At 40.2% G+C, this 25,914-nt stretch overlaps 1 protein-coding gene across 2 annotated transcripts; it reads right to left on the bottom strand.

Moving 5' to 3' along the window:
• Positions 1 to 261: 261 nt before the first annotated feature.
• Positions 262 to 24,175, bottom strand: LOC138319125 (serine-rich adhesin for platelets-like). 2 transcript variants are annotated; one of them, XM_069262058.1, is made up of 3 exons: positions 20,942 to 24,175; positions 2,659 to 2,854; positions 262 to 1,017 (listed from the first exon to the last, which is right to left on the bottom strand). In XM_069262058.1, the coding sequence occupies exons 1-3, from the start codon at positions 24,170 to 24,172 to the stop codon at positions 752 to 754; spliced, it is 3,693 nt and encodes a 1,230-aa protein (XP_069118159.1). In that variant the 5' UTR covers positions 24,173 to 24,175; the 3' UTR covers positions 262 to 751. The 2 variants fall into 2 exon arrangements, with proteins under 2 accessions (XP_069118159.1, XP_069118168.1); XM_069262067.1 differs by having other exon boundaries at positions 782 to 1,017; positions 2,651 to 2,854.
• Positions 24,176 to 25,914: the final 1,739 nt, after the last annotated feature.

Below are 25,914 nucleotides of genomic sequence, written 5' to 3'. Positions count from 1 at the left end.
TCATCATAGCATGCTACAGACTCGATATCAGGTATCAGGACCTTTTAGTTATTGAAGTTGTACAAAACATTTATTAGTCTTTTTTATCATAATGAAGGACAAGGTGATTTATTCAAGCCTTTCATACCAACATGTTGCAGATGCAATTCCAAGTCTTTTGAGCTTCTTCATTTTTAAGAAGATGTTGTTTAAAAGCGGGATGGACGATGAACGCTGCACCATGCCATAAGTTCATATGCCCTTGGATCAGATGAGCTTATAAAACCACACATAAGAAACTAAAAACACGGCTGATAACAAAAACACTTTATTTTTTGAAAGTGAAGTAACAAAACAGAAACTGGATCAAACAGTCATACATGGAAACGAAAAAAAAAATATTGTAAGCTGCTTAAAGCATGGCCCCACTAGGATGAACAAATAAAACAATAACTATATCTAGGTGGAAGTAAAATATTCTAATGTCACCTGTATATATATATACGTACAATGTAAATGTGACATGTTTAGAGATTAAATACATCTGTATAGTGGACCAATAGGCACAAACATTCTTAACATATAATTGCAGCTTGTAAGATTTACGCAATGATAAAATACTCAAACAAAACAGTTGGTTAAATCCTAATTTTGTAGAGCGACATTTATTTCAACTAGCTTTAAGGTAAATCTCTCAATAATGAAGCATTTAATACTAACAGATAACACTTTTTCGATACCAGTAGATATCACCAACTCGCTGACTGCATGTTCATTCCTTGATATCGCCGAGTCTGACATGTGCCTTCATGTGAAGTTTAAGTTGGACATTTTGGGGGTAACTCCGGTCACACACACGACATTTGTACGGGTTTTGTCCAGTATGGATCCGAACATGGATGTTCAGACTACCACGTCTGGAAAAGAATTTCCCACAGTAACTACATTTCAGTGAGTTTGATGAATGGGATATGTGTTGTACTCGCTTGTTCCTGGTGTGGCATTCTTCAACACTTGGCTGGTCACCAAACTTTGATCCTGATTGAAAACATGAGGACACATGGTATGAAGATCACAGATCTACTCAAATCAATAATTACACCCTGTTTAATCAAAACAAGAGATCCCAGAGGGATCTTGGCGCCCATCAAAGAATGATCTATGTCTGACAATGGAAAGATGGATCTTTTCTCTACTTTTTAAACTTTTTCAAACATACTACACATAAAATTTGAGACAGATCGCTTCAGTACCTTTTGAGAAATAGCAGTAACAAACTTCAACTATCAAAATCCAAAATGGCTCCTTGGTGGCCATCTTGTCTATCAATAGGCCCCTACATGTGAAATTTGAGAATGATCCATTCAATACTTTGTGAGAAATAGCGATATCAATCTTTTAACTATCAAAATCCAAGATGGCTCCTTGGCGGCCATCTTGTTAATTAAATCGGTCCCAAATCATACTATGCACAACTAGGGCCCTAGGGGAACCTTCCTGTGAAATTTGAGACAGATCCCTTCAGTACTTTCTGAGAAATGGCGATAGCAAACTTTGAATATCAAAATCCAAGATGGCTGCCTGGCGGCCATCTTGTTGACCGATCGGTCCCAAAATGCAATATGCACAACTAGGTCCCTAGGGGAACCTACATATGAATTTTGAGACAGATCTCTTCTGTACTATCTGAGAAATAGCGATAACAAACTTTAACTATCAAAATATAAGATGGTGGCCTGGCGTCTATATTGTTCACCGATTGGTCCAAAAATGGGGCCTAGGGGAACCTGCATATTAAATTTGAGAAAGATCCCTTTGGCACTTTCTGAGAAATAGTGATAACAAACCTTAACTACCAACTGCCATCTTGTTTTCAGCCTTAAAATCTATATGGCACAACTAGGGACCAATGGAATCCTCCATGTGAAGTTTGAACAAAATCCCTTCAATTGTTTTCAAGAAATAGCGATAACAAACTTCAACTGCCCAAATCCAAGATGGCTGCTAGGCAGCCATCTTGTTTTCCCGATCAGCCTCAAAATCTGTATGGCACAATTAGGGACCAAGGATACCCCCATGTGAAGTTTGAACAAAATCCTTTCAGTAGTTCACAAGAAATATCGATAACAAACTTCAACTGCCAAAATCAAAGATGGCTGCCTGGCGGCCATCTTGTTTTTCTGATCAGCCTCAAAATCTGTATGGCACAACTAGAGACCAAGGGTACTCTCCATGTGAAGTTTGAACAAAATCCCTTCTGTAGTTCTCATGAAATATCGATAACAAACTTCAACTGCCAAAATCAAAGATGGCTGCCTGTCGGCCATCTTGTTTTTCCGATCAGCCACAAATCCTGTATGGCACAACTATGGACCAAGGGGACCCTCCATGTGAAGTTTGAACAAAATCCCTGCAGTAGTTTTTAAGAAATAGTGATAACAAGCATTGTTTATGGACAGACGAAGGATGACGGATGAAGGACGCCGGACGACGGACCATGCGTGCAGGGCAATTTGAAAAAAAAAAAAAAAAAAATTCACTGAAAATCATAAAGAGAATAATTTTCTTATAATCACGAAATTTTAAAACCAGGCCCAGAAGTTTTCAGATAAATCTACCATAAAAAGTTACAACCTGAAGATATCTAAACAGTGTAATTATCTAAACTCACTCTTTTACCTGACTTTGATGATTTATGTTTCCGGGGACTCTCAGCATCCTGACGAGGGTCACAGCTGGTAGAGTAACCATGACCTTGAATATGTCGTTTAAATCCGTTGATGTACGGTATAGTTTGATCACATAGGCCACACAGATACACACACTTCTCTAAACGGTTGTATCCACGCCAATGTAAAGTCACACAGCCATAAACCTGTGGGTATAACGTGTCTTATTTCAGTACATCCTCCAAATTTACATGGCCACATTTAATTATTTATATTTTTTGGGGGGGAGGGGGAAGGGGAGGTAGAGGGATATTTTGGTTTTTACATAATTTTGAATATTAATTACAGCCAGCTGGTATGCATATAATCCGCCTTCAGTAATTTAAAATCATCCCAATCTAAGCTATTTAATGTCAGACTTTCCTTGCGGCTGACTTTTGATGATCTTCTTCCCATGGTGATGTATAGGTATATTTTTTCTGGTGTTTTGACATTGGATAGTCAAGTTTTTTTATGTTTGTGTAATATCTTCTTTGAACATGACTATGGCAGCATTAACATATCAAAACTGATGATGGCATTTTTTATGTGAAGATTTTTCTGCACTAAACTTGGTGAAGTGACCTTGAATTTGTTGAACTTTGTGTACTACACTAGATGTAGAAGCAATGGATGCAGTTATTTTGAATGTAGTGACATGGCTATATAATGATGACCTTAAATGCACTGAACTTACTGTGGTAACTTTAAATGCCTATATATAATTGTAAAGTGGTGTAATGCTCTCAGGTGCTCTTAATTTGGTGACCTTGGCATGTTGGCTTTTGTGTGATGAGCTTTGAGTTCGTGACCTTTGCATGGCATTTAGTGTGGTCACCTAAATGTTTGGTTTGATTACTAGTTAGATGTCTTGACTAACAGCCAGTGTCATTAATATTGTGATTTATTTAGACTTAATACATAAAAGGTATGACTTCACCTCAACATAACAAGGCAAAGTAAAACTGAGTCACTGTTCTGTCAAACACTGAGTCACTGTTATTGTCTAATACTGTAACACTGAGTCACTGTTTCTGATAAATACTGCAACACTGAGTCAGTGTTCCGTCTAACACTGTAACACTGAGTCACTGTTATTGTCTAATACTGTAACACTGAGTCACTGTTTCTGATAAATACTGCAACACTGAATCACTGTTCTGTTTAACACTGAGTCAGTGTTCCGTCTAACACTGTGACACTGAGTCACTGTTCTGTTTAACACTGAGTCAGTGTTCCGTCTAACACTGTGACACTGAGTCACTGTTCTGTCTAACACTGTAACACTGAGTCCCTGTTCTGTTTAACACTGAGTCTCTGTTCTGTTTAACACTGAGTCAGTGTTCCGTCTAACACTGTAACACTGAGTCACTGTTCTGTCTTACACTGAGTCACTTTTCTGTCTAACACTGGGTCACTTTTCTGTCTAACACTGTAACACTGAGTCAGTGTTCTGTCTTACCCTATTACACTAGTCACTGTTCTGTCTAACGCAATAACACTGAGTCACCGTTCTGTCTAACGCAATAACACTGAGTCACTGTTCTGTCTAACACTGAGTCACTTTTCTGTCTAACACTGAGTCACTGTTCTGTCTAACACTAACACTGAGTCAGTGTTCTGTTTTGCCCTGTTACACCAAGTCACTGTTCTGTCTAACACTGTAACACTGAGTCACTGTTCTGTCTAACACTGAGTCACTGTTCTGTCTAACACTGTAACACTGAGTCACTGTTCTGTCTAACTACTGAGTCACTGTTCTGTCTAACACTGTAACACTGAGTCACTGTGTTGTGTAACACTGTTACTTTGAGTCAGTGTTCTGTCTAACACTGTAACATTGAGTCACTGTTCTGTCTAACACTGAGTCACTGTTCTGTCTAACACTGTAACACTGAGTCAGTGTTCTGTCTAACATTGAGTCACTGTTCTGTCTAACACTGAATAACTGTTCTGTCTAACACTGTAACACTGAGTCAGTGTTCTGTCTAACACTGTAACACTGAGTCACTGTTCTGTCTAACACTGAGTCACTGTTCTGTCTAACACTGAGTCACTGTTCTGTCTAACACTGTAACACTGAGTCACTGTTCTGTCTAACACTGTTACACTGAGTCACTGTTCTGTCTAACACTAACACTGAGTCACTGTTCTGTCTAACACTGAATAACTGTTCTGTCTAACACTGTAACACTGAGTCAGTGTTCTGTCTAACACTGTTACACTGAGTCACTGTTCTGTCTAACACTGTTACATTCAGTCACTTTTCTGTCTAACACTGGGTCACTGTTCTGTCAAACACTGAGTCACTGTTCTGTCTAACACTGTAACACTGAGTCACTGTTCTGTCTAACACTGAATCACTGTTCTGTTTAACACTGAGTAACTGTTCTGTCTAACACTGTAACACTGAGTCACTGTTCTGTCTAACACTGTAACACTGAGTCACTGTTCTGTCTAACACTGTTACACTGAGTCACTGTTCTGTCTAACACTGAGTCACTGTTCTGTCTAACACTGAACACTGTCACTGTTCTGTCTAACACTGTAACACTGAGTCACTGTTCTGTCTAACACTGTAACACTGAGTCACTGTTCTGTCTAACACTGAATCACTGTTCTGTCTAACACTGTAACACTGAGTCACTGTTCTGTCTAACACTGTAACACTGAGTAACTGTTCTTTCTAACTCTGAGTCACTGTTCTATCTAACACTGTAACACTGAGTCACTGTTCTGTCTAACACTGTAACACTGAGTAACTGTTCTTTCTAACTCTGAGTCACTGTTCTGTCTAACACTGTTACACTGAGTCACTGTTCTGTCTAACACTGTTACACTGACCTGAGTCACTGTTCTGTTAACACTACTGAATCACTGTCTGTTTAAATGTCCCTGTTCTGTTGAACACTGTAAAACTGAGTCACTGTTCTGTTTAACACTGTTACACTGAGTCAGTGTTCTGTTTTATACTGTAAAACTGAGTCACTGTTCTGTCTAACACTGTAACACTGAGTCACTGTTCTGTCTAACACTGTAACACTGAGTCACTGTTCTGTCTAACACTGAATCACTGTTCTGTTTAACACTGAGTCCCTGTTCTGTTGAACACTGTAAAACTGGGTCAGTGTTCTGTCTTATCCTGTTACACCGAGTCACTGTTCTGTCTAATGCAATAACACTGAGTCACTGTTCTGTTTAACACTGAATAATTGCTCTGTCTAACACTGAGTCACTGTTCTGTCTAACACTAACACTGAGTACACAGAGTCACTGTTCTGTCTATAACTGAATAACTGTTCTGTCTAAAACTGAGTCACTGTTCTGTCTAACACTGAGTCACTGTTCTTTGTTGTGTAAAACTATTACACTGAGTCACTGTTCTGTCTAACACTGTAACACTGAGTAACTGTTCTTTCTAACTCTGAGTCACTGTTCTATCTAACACTGTAACACTGAGTCACTGTTCTGTCTAACACTGTAACACTGAGTCACTGTTCTGTCTAACACTGTTACACTGAGTCACTGTTCTGTCTAACACTGTTACATTTAGTCACTGTTCTGTCTAACACTGTCACTGTTCTGTCTAGTCACTGTTCTGTCTAACACTGTATACACTGAGTCACTGTTCTGTCTATCTAACACTGAGTCACTGTTCTGTCTAACTCAGAGTCACTGTTCTGTCTAACACTGTTACACTGAGTCACTGTTCTGTCTAACACTGTTACACCGAGTCACTGTTCTGTCTAACACTTTACTGAGTCACTGTTCTGTCTAACACTGTAACACTGAGTCACTGTTCTGTCTAACACTGTTACACTGAGTCACTGTTCTGTCTAACACTGTTACACTGAGTCACTGTTCTGTTAACACTGTAACACTGAGTCACTGTTCTGTCTAACACTGTACACTGAGTCACTGTTCTGTCTAACACTGTAACACTGAGTCACTGTTCTGTCCAACACTGTAACACTGAGTCACTGTTCTGTCTAACACTGTAACACTGAGTCACTGTTCTGTCTAACATGAACTGTAACACTGAGTCACTGTTCTGTCTAACACTGTAACACTGAGTCACTGTTCTGTTTTACACTGTAACACTGAGTCACTGTTCTGTCTTACACTGTAACACTGAGTCACTGTTCTGTCTAACACTGTAACACTGAGTCACTGTTCTGTCTAACACTGTTACACTGAGTCACTGTTCTGTTTTACACTGTAACACTGAGTCACTGTTCTGTCTAACACTGTAACACTGAGTCACTGTTCTGTCTAACACTGTAACACTGAGTCACTGTTCTGTCTAACACTGTTACACTGAGTCACTGTTCTGTCTTAACACTGTAACACTGAGTCACTGTTCTGTCTAACACTGTAACACTGAGTCACTGTTCTGTCTAACACTGTAACACTGAGTCACTGTTCTGTCTAACACTGTAACACTGAGTCACTGTTCTGTCTAACACTGTAACACTGAGTAACTGTTCTTTCTAACTCTGAGTAACTGTCTAACACTGAGTCACTGTTCTGTCTAACACTGTAACACTGAGTCACTGTTCTGTCTAACACTGTTACATGAGTCACTGTTCTGTCTAACACTGAGTCACTGTTCTGTCTAACACTGTTCGTCTAACACTGAGTCACTGTTCTGTCTAACACTGTAACACTGAGTCACTGTTCTGTCTAACACTTTAATCACTGAGTCACTGTCTAACACTGTACACTGAGTCACTGTTCTGTCTAACACTGTAACACTGAGCACTGTTCTGTCAACACTGATACTGTTCTGTCTAACACTGTAACACTGAGTCACTGTTCTGTCTCACTGTAACACTGAGTCACTGTTCTGTCTAACACTGTTACACTGAGTCACTGTTCTGTCTAACACTGTTACACTGAGTCACTGTTCTGTCTAACACTGTTACACTGAGTCACTGTTCTGTCTAACTGTAACACTGAGTCACTGTTCTGTCTAACACTGTACGAGCACTGTCTGTCTAACACTGTTACATGAGTCACTGTTCTGTCTAACACTGTAACACTGAGTCACTGTTCTGTCTAACACTGTTACACTGAGTCACTGTTCTGTCTAACACTGTTACACTGAGTCACTGTTCTGTCTAACACACGAGTCACTGTTCTGTCTAACACTGAATCACTGTTCTGTCTAACACTGTAACACTGAGTCACTGTTCTGTCTAACACTGTTACACTGAGTCACTGTTCTGTCTAACACTGTAACACTGAGTCACTGTTCTGTCTAACACTGTTACACTGAGTCACTGTTCTGTCTAACACTGTAACACTGAGTCACTGTTCTGTCTAACACTGTAACACTGAGTCACTGTTCTGTTCTAACACTGTCACTGAACTGTTCTGTCTAACACTGTTACACTGAGTCACTGTTCTGTCTAACACTGTTACACGAGTCACTGTTCTGTCTAACACTGTTACACGAGTCACTGTTCTGTCTAACACTGTAACACTGAGTCACTGTTCTGTCTAACACTGTTACACGAGTCACTGTTCTGTCTAACACTGTTACACTGAGTCACTGTTCTGTCTAACACTGTACACTGAGTCACTGTTCTGTCTAACACTGTTACACTGAGTCACTGTTCTGTCTAACACTGTTACACTGAGTCACTGTTCTGTCTAACACTGTAACACTGAGTCACTGTTCTTTCTAACTCTGAGTCACTGTTCTGTCTAACACTGTAACACTGAGTCACTGTTCTGTCTAACACTGTTACACCGAGTCACTGTTCTGTCTAACACTGTTAACACTGAGTCACTGTTCTGTCTAACACTGTAACACTGAGTCACTGTTCTGTCTAACACTCACGAGTCACTGTTCTGTCTACACTGTAACACTGAGTCACTGTTCTGTCTAACACTGTAACACTGAGTCACTGTTCTGTCTAACACTGTAACACTGAGTCACTGTTCTGTCTAACACTGTTAACACTGAGTCACTGTTCTGTCTAACACTGTACACTGAGTCACTGTTCTGTCTAACACTGTTACACTGAGTCACTGTTCTGTCTAACACTGTAACACTGAGTCACTGTTCTGTCTAACACTGTTACACTGAGTCACTGTTCTGTCTAACACTGTTAACACTGAGTCACTGTTCTGTCTAACACTGTTAACACTGAGTCACTGTTCTGTCTAACACTGTTACACTGAGTCACTGTTCTGTCTAACACTGTAACACTGAGTCACTGTTCTGTCTAACACTGTAACACTGAGTCACTGTTCTGTCTAACACTGTAACACTGAGTCACTGTTCTGTCTAACACTGTACACTGAGTCACTGTTCTGTCTAACACTGAGTCACTGTTCTATCTAACACTGTAACACTGAGTCACTGTTCTGTCTAACACTGTAACACTGAGTCACTGTTCTTTCTAACACTGACACTGAGTCACTGTTCTGTCTAACACTGTAACACTGAGTCACTGTAACACTGTAACACTGAGTCACTGTTCTGTCTAACACTGTAACACTGAGTAACTGTTCTGTCTAACACTGAGTCACTGTTCTGTCTAACACTGTAACACTGAGTCACTGTTCTGTCTAACACTGACACTGAGTCACTGTTCTGTCTAACACTGTAACTGAGTCACTGTTCTGTCTAACACTGTAACACTGAGTCACTGTTCTGTCTAACACTGTTACACTGAGTCACTGTTCTGTCTAACACTGTACACTGAGTCACTGTTCTGTTCTGTAACACTGAGTCACTGTTCTGTCTAACACTGAACGAGTCACTGTTCTGTCTAACACTGTAACACTGAGTCACTGTTCTGTCTAACACTGTTACACTGAGTCACTGTTCTGTCTAACACTGTAACACTGAGTCACTGTTCTGTCAACACTGTAACACTGAGTCACTGTTCTGTCTAACACTGTTACACCGAGTCACTGTTCTGTTTAACACTGTAACACTGAGTCACTGTTCTGTCTAACACTGTAACACTGAGTCACTGTTCTGTCTAACACTGAATCACTGTTCTGTCTAACACTGTAACACTGAGTCACTGTTCTGTTAACACTGTAACACTGAGTCACTGTTCTGTCTAACACTGTAACACTGAGTCACTGTTCTGTCTAACACTGTTACACTGAGTCACTGTTCTGTTCTAACACTGTTACACACTGAGTCACTGTTCTGTCTAACACTGTAACACTGAGTCACTGTTCTGTCTAACACTGTACACTGAGTCACTGTTCTGTCTAACACTGTAACACTGAGTCACTGTTCTGTCTAAACACTGTACACTTCGTCACTGTTCTGTCTAACACTGTAACACTGAGTCACTGTTCTGTCTAACACTGTTACACACTGAGTCACTGTTCTGTCTAACACTGATACACTGAGTCACTGTTCTGTTACTGAACACTGTAACACTGAGTCACTGTTCTGTCTAACACTGAACACTGAGTCACTGTTCTGTTAACACTGTTACACTGAGTCACTTGTTCTGTCTAACACTGTAACATGAGTCACTGTTCTGTCTAACACTGAGTCACTGTTCTGTCTAACACTGAACACTGAGTCACTGTTCTGTCTAACACTGTAACACTGAGTCACTGTTCTGTCTAACACTGTTACACTGAGTCACTGTTCTGTCTAACACTGTTACACTGAGTCACTGTTCTGTCTAACACTGATCACTGTTCTGTTAACACTGAGTCACTGTTCTGTCTAACACTGTAACACTGAGTCACTGTTCTGTCTAACACTGTAAACTGTTTTCTAACTGAGTCACTGTTCTGTCTAACACTGTTACACTGAGTCACTGTTCTGTCTAACACTGAGTCACTGTTCTGTCTAACAATGAGTCACTTTTCTGTCTAACACTGGGTCACTGTTCTGTCAAACACTGAGTCACTGTTCTGTCTAACTTACACTGTTACACGAGTCACTGTTCTGTCTAACACTGTTACACTGAGTCACTGTTCTGTCTAACACTGTAACACTGAGTCACTGTTCTGTCTAACACTGTTACACTGAGTCACTGTTCTGTCTAACACTGTAACACTGAGTCACTGTTCTGTCTAACACTGTTACACTGAGTCACTGTTCTGTCTAACACTGTTACACTGAGTCACTGTTCTGTCTAACACTGTAACACTGAGTCACTGTTCTGTTAACACTGTAACACTGAGTCACTGTTCTGTCTAACACTGTAACACTGAGTCACTGTTCTGTCTAACACTGTTCTGTCTACACTGAGTCACTGTTCTGTCTAACACTGAGTCACTGTTCTGTCTAACACTGTTACACTGAGTCACTGTTCTGTCTAACACTGTAACACTGAGTCACTGTTCTGTCTAACACTGTTACACTGAGTCACTGTTCTGTCTAACACTGTAACACTGAGTCACTGTTCTGTCACTGTAACACTGAGTCACTGTTCTGTCTAACACTGTAACACTGAGTCACTGTTCTGTTAACACTGTTACACTGAGTCACTGTTCTGTTTAACACTGTAACACTGAGTCACTGTTCTGTCTAACACTGTTACACTGAGTCACTGTTCTGTCTATGTAACACTGAGTCACTGTTCTGTCTAACACTGAATACTGTTCTGTCTAACACTGTAACACTGAGTCACTGTTCTGTCTAACACTGTACACCGAGTCACTGTTCTGTCTAACACTGTTCTAAAACTGAGTCACTGTTCTGTCTAACACTGTTACACTGAGTCACTGTTCTGTCTAACACTGTAACACTGAGTCACTGTTCTGTCTAACACTGTAACACTGAGTCACTGTTCTTTCTAACTCTGAGTCACTGTTCTGTCTAACACTGTTAACACCTGAGTCACTGTTCTGTCTAACACTGTTACACTGAGTCACTGTTCTGTCTAACACTGTAACACTGAGTCACTGTTCTGTCTAACACTGTTACACTGAGTCACTGTTCTGTCTAACACTGTAACACTGAGTCACTGTTCTGTCTAACACTGTAACACTGAGTCACTGTTCTGTCTAACACTGTAACACTGAGTCACTGTTCTGTCTGTAACACTGAGTCACTGTTCTGTCTAACACTGTTACACTGAGTCACTGTTCTGTCTAACACTGTAACACTGAGTCACTGTTCTGTCTAACACTGTAACACTGAGTCACTGTTCTGTCTAACACTGTACAAGTCACTGTTCTGTCTAACACTGAGTCACTGTCTGTTCTGTCTAACACTGAGTCACTGTTCTGTCTAACACAGTACATAGTCACTGTTTTCTACACTGTCTACACCGAGTCACTGTTCTGTCTAACACTGTTACACTGAGTCACTGTTCTGTCTAACACTGTTACACTGAGTCACTGTTCTGTCTAACACTGTAACACTGAGTAACTGTTCTGTCTAACACTGTTACACTGAGTCACTGTTCTGTCTAACACTGTTACACTGAGTCACTGTTCTGTCTAACACTGTTACACTGAGTCACTGTTCTGTCTAACACTGTTACACCGAGTCACTGTTCTGTCTAACTACTGTTACACTGAGTCACTGTTCTGTCTAACACTGTTACACTGAGTCACTGTTCTGTCTAACACTGTAACACTGAGTCACTGTTCTGTCTTACACTGTTACACCGAGTCACTGTTCTGTCTAACACTGTTACACTGAGTCACTGTTCTGTCTAACACTGTAACACTGAGTCACTGTTCTGTCTAACACTGTAACACTGAGTCACTGTTCTGTCTAACACTGTTACACTGAGTCACTGTTCTGTCTGTAACACTGAGTCACTGTTCTGTCTAACACTGAACTCACACTGTTCTGTCTAACACTGTAACACTGAGTCACTGTTCTGTCTTACACTGTTACACTGAGTCACTGTTCTGTCTAACACTGTTACACTGAGTCACTGTTCTGTCTAACACTGTAACACTGAGTCACTGTTCTGTCTAACACTGTAATCACTGTTCTGTCTAACACTGTAACACTGAGTCACTGTTCTGTCTAACACTGTAACACTGAGTAACTGTTCTTTCTAACTCTGAGTCACTGTTCTATCTAACACTGTTACACTGAGTCACTGTTCTGTCTAACACTGTTACACTGAGTCACTGTTCTGTCAACACTGAGTCACTGTTCTGTCTAACACTGTACACTGAGTCACTGTTCTGTCTAACACTGTAACACTGAGTCACTGTTCTGTCTAACACTGTAACACTGAGTCACTGTTCTGTCTAACACTGTTACACTGAGTCACTGTTCTGTTTAACACTGTTACACTGAGTCACTGTTCTGTTACACTGTAACACTGAGTCACTGTTCTGTCTAACACTGTAACACTGAGTCACTGTTCTGTCTAACACTGTTACACTGAGTCACTGTTCTGTCTAACACTGTTACACTGAGTCACTGTTCTGTCTAACACTGTTAACACTGAGTCACTGTTCTGTCTAACACTGTTACACTGAGTCACTGTTCTGTCTAACACTGTAACACTGAGTCACTGTTCTGTCTAACACTGTACACACTGAGTCACTGTTCTGTCTAACACTGTAACACTGAGTCACTGTTCTGTCTAACACTGTTACACACTGAGTCACTGTTCTGTCTAACACTGTTACACCGAGTCACTGTTCTGTCTAACACTGTAGTCACTGTTCTGTCTAACACTGTTTACACTGAGTCACTGTTCTGTCTAACACTGTAACACTGAGTCACTGTTCTACTAACACTGTAACACTGTTCTGTCTAACACTGTTAACACTGAGTCACTGTTCTGTCTAACACTGTTACACACTGAGTCACTGTTCTGTCTAACACTGTTAACACTGAGTCACTGTTCTGTCTAACACTGTAACACTGAGTCACTGTTCTGTCTAACACTGTTACACTGAGTCACTGTTCTGTCTAACACTGTAACACTGAGTCACTGTTCTGTCTTAACACTGTTACACTGAGTCACTGTTCTGTCTAACACTGTTACACTGAGTCACTGTTCTGTTCTAACACTTAACACTGAGTCACTGTTCTGTCTAACACTGTAACACTGAGTCACTGTTCTGTCTAACACTGTTACACTGAGTCACTGTTCTGTCTAACACTGTAACACTGAGTAACTGTTCTTTCTAACTCTGAGTCACTGTTCTGTCTAACACTGTAACACTGAGTCACTGTTCTGTCTAACACTGCTACACTGAGTCACTGTTCTTTCTAACACTGTAACACTGAGTCACTGTTCTGTCTAACACTGAGTCACTGTTCTGTCTTAACACTGTAACACTGAGTCACTGTTCTGTCTAACACTGTTACACTGAGTCACTGTTCTGTCTAACACTGTTAACACTGAGTCACTGTTCTGTCTAACACTGTTAACACTGAGTCACTGTTGTCTACACTGTAACACTGAGTCACTGTTCTGTCTAACACTGTACACTGAGTCACTGTTCTGTCTAACACTGTTACACTGAGTCACTGTTCTGTCTAACACTGTTACACTGAGTCACTGTTCTGTCTAACACTGTTAACACTGAGTCACTGTTCTGTCTAACACTGTAACACTGAGTCACTGTTCTGTTTGTAACACTGTTAACACTGAGTCACTGTTCTGTCTAACACTGTTACACTGAGTCACTGTTCTGTCTACACTGTAACACTGAGTCACTGTTCTGTCTAACTCTGAGTCACTGTTCTGTCTAACACTGTAACACTGAGTCACTGTTCTGTCTAACACTGCTACACTGAGTCACTGTTCTGTCTAACACTGTTACACTGAGTCACTGTTCTGTCTAACACTGTAACACTGAGTCACTGTTCTGTTAACACTGTTAACACTGAGTCACTGTTCTGTCTAACACTGTAGTGATCACTGTTCTGTCTAACACTGTAACACTGAGTCACTGTTCTGTCTAACACTGTAACACTGAGTCACTGTTCTGTCTAACACTGAGTCACTGTTCTGTCTAACACGAGTCACTGTTCTGTCTAACACTGAGTCACTGTTCTGTCTAACACTGTAACACTGAGTCACTGTTCTGTCTAACACTGTTACACGAGTCACTGTTCTGTCTAACACTGTTACACTGAGTCACTGTTCTGTCTAACACTGTAACACGAGTCACTGTTCTGTCAACACTGTTACACTGAGTCACTGTTCTGTCTAACACTGTTACACTGAGTCACTGTTCTGTTTAACACTGTAACACTGAGTCACTGTTCTGTCTAACACTGTTACACTGAGTCACTGTTCTGTTTACACTGTAACACTGAGTCACTGTTCTGTCTAACACTGAGTCACTGTTCTGTCTAACACTGTTAACTGTTCTGTCTAACACTGTTACACTGAGTCACTGTTCTGTCTAACACTGTTACACTGAGTCACTGTTCTGTCTAACACTGTTACACTGAGTCACTGTTCTGTCTAACACTGTTACACTGAGTCACTGTTCTGTCTAACACTGTAACACTGAGTCACTGTTCTGTCTAACACTGTAACACTGAGTCACTGTTCTTCTAACACTGTACACTGAGTCACTGTTCTGTCTTACACTGTTCTGTACACTGAGTCACTGTTCTGTCTAACACTGTTACACTGAGTCACTGTTCTGTCTAACACTGTAACACTGAGTCACTGTTCTGTCTAACACTGTAACACTGAGTCACTGTTCTGTCTAACCCTGTTACACTGAGTCACTGTTCTGTCTAACACTGTTACACTGAGTCACTGTTCTGTCTAACACTGTACACTGAGTCACTGTTCTGTCTAACACTGTTACACTGAGTCACTGTTCTGTCTAACACTGTTACACTGAGTCACTGTTCTGTCTAACACTGTAACACTGAGTCACTGTTCTGTCTAACACTGTTACACTGAGTCACTGTTCTGTCTAACACTGTAACACTGAGTCACTGTTCTGTCTAACACTGTTACACTGAGTCACTGTTCTGTCTAACACTGTAACACTGAGTCACTGTTCTGTCTAACACTGTTACACTGAGTCACTGTTCTGTCTAACACTGTACACTGAGTCACTGTTCTGTTACTGTACTGAGTCACTGTTCTGTTAACACTGTAACACTGAGTCACTGTTCTGTCTAACACTGTAACACTGAGTCACTGTTCTGTCTAACACTGTAACACTGAGTAACTGTTCTTTCTAACTCTGAGTCACTGTTCTATCTAACACTGTTACACTGAGTCACTGTTCTGTCTAACACTGTAACACTGAGTCACTGTTCTGTCTAACACTGTTACACTGAGTCACTGTTCTGTCTAACACTGTAACACTGAGTCACTGTTCTGTCTAACACTGTAACACTGAGTCACTGTTCTGTCTAACACTGATTACACTGAGTCACTGTTCTGTCTTTACACTGTAACACTGAGTCACTGTTCTGTCTAACACTGTACACTGAGTCACTGTTCTGTCTACTGAGTCACTGTTCTGTCTAACACTGTTACACTGAGTCACTGTTCTGTCTAACACTGTACACTGAGTCACTGTTCTGTCTAACACTGTACACTGAGTCACTGTTCTGTCTAACACTGTAACACTGAGTCACTGTTCTGTCTAACACTGTTACACTGAGTCACTGTTCTGTCTAACACTGTAACACTGAGTCACTGTTCTGTCTAACACTGTAACACTGAGTCACTGTTCTGTCTAACACTGTTACACTGAGTCACTGTTCTGTCTAACACTGTAACACTGAGTCACTGTTCTGTCTAACACTGTTACACTGAGTCACTGTTCTGTCTAACACTGTTACACTGAGTCACTGTTCTGTCTAACACTGTTACACTGAGTCACTGTTCTGTTGTTACACTGAGTCACTGTTCTGTTAACACTGTTAACACTGAGTCACTGTTCTGTCTAACACTGTAACACTGAGTCACTGTTCTGTTCTACACTGTAACACTGAGTCACTGTTCTGTCTAACACTTTAACACTTAGTCACTGTTCTGTCTAACACTGTTACACTGAGTCACTGTTCTGTTTTACACTATAACACTGAGTCACTGTTCTGTCTAACACTTTAACACTGAGTCACTGTTCTGTCTAACACTGTTACACTGAGTCACTGTTCTGTTTTACACTATAACACTGAGTCACTGTTCTGTCTAACACTGTAACACTGAGTCACTGTTCTGTCTAACACTGTAACACTGAGTCACTGTTCTGTCTAACACTGAGTCACTGTTCTGTCTAACACTGAGTCACTGTTCTGTCTAACACTAACACTGAGTCACTGTTCTGTCTTACACTGTTACACGAGTCACTGTTCTGTCTAACACTGTTACACTGAGTCACTGTTCTGTCTAACACTGTAACACTGAGTCACTGTTCTGTCTAACACTGTTACACTGAGTCACTGTTCTGTCTAACACTGTAACACTGAGTCACTGTTCTGTCTAACACTGTTACACTGAGTCACTGTTCTGTCTAACACTGTTACACTGAGTCACTGTTCTGTCTAACACTGTAACACTGAGTCACTGTTCTGTCTAACACTGTTACACTGAGTCACTGTTCTGTCTAACACTGTAACACTGAGTCACTGTTCTGTCTAACACTGTAAGACACTGTTCTGTCAACACTGTTCTGTTCACTGTTACACTGAGTCACTGTTCTGTTAACACTGTAACACTGAGTCACTGTTCTGTCTAACACTGTTACACTGAGTCACTGTTCTGTCTAACACTGTTACACTGAGTCACTGTTCTGTCTAACACGAGTCACTGTTCTGTCTAACACTGAATCACTGTTCTGTCTAACACTGTTACACTGAGTCACTGTTCTGTCTAACACTGTAACACTGAGTCACTGTTCTGTCTAACACCGACAAGTCACTGTTCTGTCTAACACTGAATTCACTGTTCTGTCTAACACTGTAACACGAGTCACTGTTCTGTCTAACACTGTAACACTGAGTCACTGTTCTGTCTAACACTGTAACACTGAGTCACTGTTCTGTCTAACACTGTTACACTGAGTCACTGTTCTGTCTAACACTGTTACACTGAGTCACTGTTCTGTCTAACACTGAGTCACTGTTCTGTCTAACACTGTACACTGAGTCACTGTTCTGTCAACACTGTTACACTGAGTCACTGTTCTGTCTAACACTGTTACACTGAGTCACTGTTCTGTTTAACACTGTTACACTGAGTCACTGTTCTGTCTAACACTGTTACACTGAGTCACTGTTCTGTTTAACACTGTTACACTGAGTCACTGTTCTGTCTAACACTGTAACACTGAGTCACTGTTCTGTCTAACACTGTTACACTGAGTCACTGTTCTGTCTAACACTGTAACACTGAGTCACTGTTCTGTCTAACACTCGTTACACTGAGTCACTGTTCTGTCTAACACTGTAACACTGAGTCACTGTTCTGTCTAACACTGTTACACTGAGTCACTGTTCTGTCTTACACTGTAACACTGAGTCACTGTTCTGTCTAACACTGTTACACTGAGTCACTGTTCTGTCTTACACTGTAACACTGAGTCACTGTTCTGTCTAACGATCTGTCTGTCTAACACTGTAACACTGAGTCACTGTTCTGTCTAACACTGTAACACTGAGTCACTGTTCTGTCTAACACTGAATGAGTCACTGTTCTGTCTAACACTGAACACTGTCCTGTTCTGTCTAACACTGTAACACTGAGTCACTGTTCTGTCTAACACTGTAACACTGAGTCACTGTTCTGTCTAACACTGAATCACTGTTCTGTCTAACACTGTACACTGAGTCACTGTTCTGTCTAACACTGTTAACACTGAGTCACTGTTCTGTCTAACACTGTTACACTGAGTCACTGTTCTGTTTAACACTGTAACACTGAGTCACTGTTCTGTCTAACGCAATAACACTGAGTCACTGTTCTGTCTAACACTGAGTCACTGTTCTGTCTAACACTGAGTCACTGTTCTGTCTAACACTGTAACACTGAGTCACTGTTCTGTCTAACACTGTAACACTGAGTCACTGTTCTGTCTAACACTGCTACACTGAGTCACTGTTCTGTTTTACACTGTAACACTGAGTCACTGTTCTGTCTAACACTTTAACACTTAGTCACTGTTCTGTCTAACACTGTTACACTGTTCTGTTAACACTGTCAGTCACTGTTCTGTTTAACACTGTAACACTGAGTCACTGTTCTGTTTAACACTGTTAACACTGAGTCACTGTTCTGTTTTACACTGTAACACTGAGTCACTGTTCTGTCTAACACTGTAGTCACTGTTCTGTCTAACACTGAATAACTGTTCTGTCTAAGACTGTAACACTGAGTCACTGTTCTGTCTTAACCTGTTACACTGAGTCACTGTTCTGTCTAACACAATAACACTGAGTCACTGTTCTGTCTAACACTGAGTCACTGTTCTGTCTAACAATGAGTCACTTTTCTGTCTAACACTGTAACACTGAGTCACTGTTCTATCTAACACTGTAACACTGAGTAACTGTTCTGTCTAACACTCAGAGTCACTGTTCTGTCTAACACTGTTACACTGAGTCACTGTTCTGTCTAACACTGTTACACTGAGTCACTGTTCTGTCGAACACTGTAACACTGAGTCACTGTTCTGTCTAACACTGTTACACTGAGTCACTGTTCTGTCTAACACTGTTACACTGAGTCACTGTTCTGTCTAACACTGTTACACTGAGTCACTGTTCTGTTTAACACTGTTACACTGAGTCACTGTTCTGTTTAACACTGTAACACTGAGTCACTGTTCTGTCTAACACTGTAACACTGAGTCACTGTTCTGTCTAACACTGTTACACTGAGTCACTGTTCTGTCTAACACTGTTACACTGAGTCACTGTTCTGTCTAACACTGTTACACTGAGTCACTGTTCTGTTTTACACTGTAACACTGAGTCACTGTTCTGTCTAACACTGTTACACTGAGTCACTGTTCTGTCTTAACACTGTTACACTGAGTACTGTTCTGTCTAACACTGTAACACTGAGTAACTGTTCTTTCTAACTCTGAGTCACTGTTCTATCTAACACTGTAACACTGAGTCACTGTTCTGTCTACACTGTAACACTGAGTCACTGTTCTGTCTAACACTGAATCACTGTTCTGTCTACATGAGTCACTGTTCTGTCTTACACTGTAACACTGAGTAACTGTTCTTTCTAACTCTGAGTCACTGTTCTGTCTAACACTGTAACACTGAGTCACTGTTCTGTCTAACACTGCTACACTGAGTCACTGTTCTGTTTTACACTGTAACACTGAGTCACTGTTCTGTCTAACACTTTAACACTTAGTCACTGTTCTGTCTAACACTGTAACACTGAGTAACTGTTCTTTCTAACTCTGAGTCACTGTTCTGTCTAACACTGTAACACTGAGTCACTGTTCTGTCTAACACTGCTACACTGAGTCACTGTTCTGTTTTACACTGTAACACTGAGTCACTGTTCTGTCTAACACTGTAACACTTAGTCACTGTTCTGTCTAACACTGTAACACTGAGTCACTGTTCTGTCTAACACTGTTACACTGAGTCACTGTTCTGTTTTACACTATAACACTGAGTCACTGTTCTGTCTAACACTGTAACACTGAGTCACTGTTCTGTCTAACACTGTAACACTGAGTCACTGTTCTGTCTAACACTGAATCACTGTTCTGTCTAACACTGTAACACTGAGTCACTGTTCTGTCTTACACTGTAACACTGAGTCACTGTTCTGTCTAACACTGATCACTGTTCTGTCTAACACTGTAACACTGAGTCACTGTTCTGTCTAACACTGTAACACGAGTCACTGTTCTGTCAACACTGTAACACTGAGTCACTGTTCTGTCTAACACTGTTACACTGAGTCACTGTTCTGTCTAACACACTGAGTCCTGTTTGTTACACTGTACACTGAGTCACTGTTCTGTCTAACACTGTTACACTGAGTCACTGTTCTGTCTAACACTGTTACACTGAGTCACTGTTCTGTCTAACACTGTTACACTGAGTCACTGTTCTGTTTTACACTGAAACACTGAGTCACTGTTCTGTCTAACACTGTTACACTGAGTCACTGTTCTGTTTAACACTGTAACACTGAGTCACTGTTCTGTCTAACACTGAAACACTGAGTCACTGTTCTGTCTAACACTGAATCACTGTTCTGTTTAACACTGAGTCCCTGTTCTGTTGAACACTGTAAAACTGGGTCACTGTTCTGTCTTACACTATAACACTGAGAGTAACTGTTCTATTTTAGTTACATTATAACTTTGTAACTCACCTGAGTATAGTAGTAAAGTAGGTTTGCCTTGGTATTAAAGCCATGCCCAGTCATGTGGCGGCTTGCATCTTTTTCACACTTCACTGATTTTTCACAGACATGACACCAGTAAAATGTTTCACACGGGTCAAGGTCTTCAGGCTGCAATGTATTGTATGAACTGTCACTGTCAAAATGTTCCCACTTCATGATTTTTTTCTTCTTCACTAAAGCATTGTCCTGTATCTTTGTCTCAAAAATGGCATTTTCCTGATTTTCAAATTGTGAAATGTCATCATCATGTTTCTCCAATTCTGAAATGTCAGTTTGAAAAAGCCTCTGCTTTCTCTTACTTCGGTCTGTCTTAGATACTGTAAATTCCTCAGATTTATCTGCACAATTTCTTTCAATAAGAGGTCGATTGTGTTGCTCGATGGACTCCATCCCTGGAGAGCGTTCAGGTGCTTCCATGCAAACAGACATTTTGTATTTTTCAATCAGCATTTGTTTATGTTTCATGGGCGTTGATAATTTTATTCCTTGTTGCTTGACTTTTTCCTTTTCTTTTGTACAAGGTGGAGATGGAAACTCAAGTGAAGGTGATTTTGGAAGAGATGGTGAAACGTTTGTTTCCGGGTTTAAGACCAAGGTTGTTTGACATGTCATATTTGTCACGAAAGGAGCGGGGTTGGAGTTTTGTGAAGAGATGTAAATCTGTGAGCTTGGAATCCAGGATGAATCTGTTGTGAGAATAGGTGAATTTGATACAGAGGTGAATGTATGTGAATTTGAAGTAAGAAATGCTGAGTTTGGCACCGATATATTAACAGGTGAATTTGGCACTTTGGCTAAATCAGATGTGTTTGGCACTTCTGTTGATACAGATAAAGTTGGCACATTGGAGTAAATGGATGAATGTGGTACTTCGGCGAAAACACATGAACTTGGCACATTGGTGTAAATGGGTGAACTTGATACTTTGGTGAAATCAGAATAATTTGGCACTTTGTTGAGAACAAGTGATGAAGGGGGATGATTCTTTACTTTTGGCTCCGATGATGAAGTGGTCAGTGGTAGAGGAGCAACATCTGTCACTTCCCAGTTTATTACTTGCTGAGATTCCTTAACACCTTCAGAAAACAGAGATGGAGTCTTAGTGTCCATCTCCAAGGCTGTCTCAAAAGTTTTTTTGTCTTTTACCATGCCTATCTCAAAAGGTGAATTTTTGTCTTTGTTGTATTGTTGAGTATTGGCACTGAAGGAGGATTCGCTTTCCAGCTTTGTCACATGCTTTTGTACAAATGAACTCAAGTCTTTAAGAGCATTGCTTTGATTGGAATCATCAGGGTAGGGAACTGTGAAGATAGAATCCTTGTCTGGGTACACAATGCTTGGTGTTTGATGAAGTAAATGTTCATTCCCATATAGAACAGCACTGGTTCCGATTAAAGATGATGCCAATTCTGATTTTTCTTTTGAAGAGAAATCTGACTCTTGGACTGGCGTTGAACTGGGATCCCTATAAATTGTTGGCCACACAGGTTCTCTACAAGAGAAGAATGCAGATTCTTTATGAAGAGAAGGCATCATTGATTGTGGTTCAGAAAATAAGACTGAGTTTTTGAGAAGTGGTGGCAAAGTTATTCCTCTCTCAAAAGAAGCATCCGCTTTTGATGATGGCAATGACAATTCTCTTCGGGACACTTTAGATTTCATCTCTGAATTTTGCAATGATTCCATTTTTGATAACGAAACCTTTTCATCCAATGGGTTTTCCTTCAGAACAGACATAGCTCCTTTGCCAGCACACGAGACACTTTCATTTTGTTTGTTTTTGTATCTTTCTTCCAGTGTCTCAACAGCAGGTGCAGGTTGGAGGAGTAAATTTGAATGATCTTTGTTTGTAGTGGAGAAATCAATGACCATGGTTTCCATACCGACATCCATTACATCGGTCAGTGGTGTTGGTAACACCATTTCGGCTCCTACACTACGGCCTGTAACGGCCTCACCATACTCTTGAAATGGGAAAACAGTTGCAATAGACTTTAAAACCTGTGGTGAAAACACTGCAGAGTTTTCATCTTTATCATCCAATCCTGCCAACGAGAATGTTGCCTCAGGACACTTGGATAGTTCTGAAAACTGATTGAATACCGAAAAGGGACTGAATCTGCAATTAACCATATTATCCAGGGTAGATGATACTGAAGGTTCCACCAGATCAGGGATTCGCTCTGCACCATACAAACTCTCTTTCCACTTTTCAGGTTCTAGAATTTCCTCGCACCTTTCGAGCACAGGTAGATCCGAACTAAATGAATATTTTCCTTCTTCATCTTGTACAATGTCTAGGGAACTTTGCCTTTCTTGATTAGCAAGGTATTCATACAAAGCTTCAAAAGAGTTACGCTCTGTGAATGCGTTTGTCCGTTTCAATAGATAGGTTCCCTGGTCTTGGTCATAACAGCTCTTGTCATCAATGGAGATTCCTTTACAAGTATCGAATGCTTTGTTGCCACAGACTTGTTTCCCAGCTGCCATTCTTTCACCAGTATCAGAGGGTAAAGCCCCTTCTTGAAAGGCTGCCATCTGTCTTTCTGTGTCTTGTCTATCTGGCAAAAACTGATGTTGAAATCTACTATTGTTCTTCTTTTCAAACTTCATTGACTCACAAGTATAATCGTTATTTCCAGTGCTGATTGCTTCCTTATTCAACATTGTTGTAGAATTCCAATGGCCCAATTTCATCAACTCGCGTTTTGTTTTCCTTCCGAAAATTCCGAGGTATCCCTGATTAAAATGAAGTCCTTGATTTTGTTGTTGCGAGACTGATACACTAGATTTTAAAGTATTGCTATCACAATAGGCTTGATTCAATGTGGCGGTTATTGAAGCCTTACTTTGACATCTGCTGTCATTTGTACTGCTAGGAGTTGTAGGTCGACAACAGTATATAGGTGTGGGACGCAAAACAGAAATTTGCCGCTGAGTTGGTACCGATGTTGTCTTTGTATCCGTAAGAATCTGCTGTTTTTCGGTGTATCTGACAGGTGTTTGGAACTGGTTTGACGCTTCATCAGTTTTAGAATTATTGGATTGGTTCTGGTCCTGGGTGCTAGGTTGATGTTCTGTGTTATTGTGACTCATACTTAGGTCCAGGGGCTCGGCTGGGACTATAATCAAAGTTTCTATTCCATCCAGTCTGTCTTTATACTCAGAGGCTGCGTTCAGAATCCCTCCAGATTCCATTTCATGCCTGTAAAGACATAAAAAGATGAAAAAGATTACAGAGAAACCAAAATTTAACATGTGCTGTTAGAGAACAGCAACTTTCACCTCTGGAATTTCGTTGATTTAATTCAGGTTCCTTGTAATTACCAGTATTATTAAATATAGCAATGTCATTACAAAAATGAATTTTTCAGCCGAATGGGTCCCTTGAAACTCTCAAAATTCAGCATTTAGCTCCTTTAAATGATTGTCCTCACCCATAGCAACAATTATAATCCAAAATGCTTGTAGAAATCAACATCAGTTGTAACAGATAACAGTATTACTACACTTGCATCAAAATCTTAACCTGGCTGTTTAGGCCCATAGGACAACTTCAAATTCCCAAAATCCAGTATTTGGCGCATTAAAATGATTGTCTAATCCCATAGCAACAATTATAATTCAAAATCATTGTAAAAAATCAATGTTAGCAAAAACCTAAACCTGAGATTTCACAGCCAGGATTATGTAAGGGCTAAGGATGTTCCAAGTTTGATGATGGAAGAAAACCAGAGTATCTAAAGGAAAACTACCAATTAGCAGTCAGTATCTGGCTAATGTGCAGCATTAGATTCGAACTCACAACAGGTGGAGGGCTTGTGGAGATAGAGTACCGTAAATTGGGATATTTTGGCGTCAGGAAAATTTGGCGTTTTTGTACCAAAATATGGTGGTTAAGTTTTGGTGCATTTAAATGTGACGTTTCCCTATGTCATGTAAATTTTTGGCAGATAACTTGATTTGATCAAAAGAAAATAAATCTGAAGATTTACTTTGTCTATACACATACATGTAGATTCTGCAACAATGAAAAACTGGTGTGATGAGTTTTTGAAGACTTATCAATATGAAGTCAACCCTCCGAAATATTGGTCTTCAAGTAAAGTGATTACTAGTGACAAATCTAATTATATATGCACTAAAAAAAAGACTCACACAGGTAAAATTTTTTCCGGTTGATAGCACGTACCTTCAATGTATGTTAATGTAACATGATCAAGTAATTTACCCGAGAAGATGTGTTCACATGCCTAATAAATGGCACGTAGATGTATTTATCGTCAAATAAATACATAGCCAAAATTTCGTGTGTTAAATTTTGGCGCTTCCATGCCAAACACCAAATAAGCCAAAATATGGCCAGATCCAAAATATTCCAATGTACGGTATGTCAGCACTATTCTTAACCTCGCGCAGCATCTGTGGCACCACGATGATAGAATTAAAACCTTTACAATCACAAAGTACATTGTAATCCTTGATCATTTCAGGTCTGTGTCAGGGAAAATTAACACTAGTTATTCACTTGAATGGAATATATAGAGATTCTATCAAGGATTTATAAGTGAGGAGGATTGGTCACTGTCTCTTTACACTACTAAATACCACACTGCATGCCCATGAACCAGGAATAAAAACATTTTTCTCAACAAGTACTTGTCTTATCGAGTCAAAAGAAACACAAATGTAAAGCTTAATAAATTTTGTAGTGTCAAGTCCTTGTTTTATGGACAGAAGATTTAGAAGAAATGTCTTAAATTTTATTAAAAAAAACATGCCGCTTCATGAAAACCCTGGCACCTGCAATTATAGCTACATCAAAGGTTTGCTCCCCCAGGTTATTCAACAAATCCTATGGAAAAACATTAATTTGAAATGAAATCGAGAAATTCAAAATCTAAATTTTGAAAAGTCACGCCGATACACATTTAGTAAGC

Source organism: Argopecten irradians, chromosome 1 (assembly GCF_041381155.1).
Source record: "Argopecten irradians isolate NY chromosome 1, Ai_NY, whole genome shotgun sequence".
Taxonomy (NCBI): Eukaryota; Metazoa; Mollusca; class Bivalvia; order Pectinida; family Pectinidae; genus Argopecten; species Argopecten irradians.
This window is presented reverse-complemented; position numbering and strand designations above follow the sequence as displayed.

Bases quoted from the DNA above. Each gene is read 5' to 3' on its own strand.
- LOC138319125 (XM_069262058.1), bottom strand. From the start codon at position 24,172: ATGGAATCTGGAGGGATTCTGAACGCAGCCTCTGAGTATAAAGACAGA. The intron at 2,855-20,941 runs GTGAGTTACAAA...TTATACCCACAG, and splicing joins TACTTTACTACTATACTCAG to GTTTATGGCTGTGTGACTTT. The intron at 1,018-2,658 runs GTAAAAGAGTGA...GTTTTCAATCAG, and splicing joins ACATAAATCATCAAAGTCAG to GATCAAAGTTTGGTGACCAG.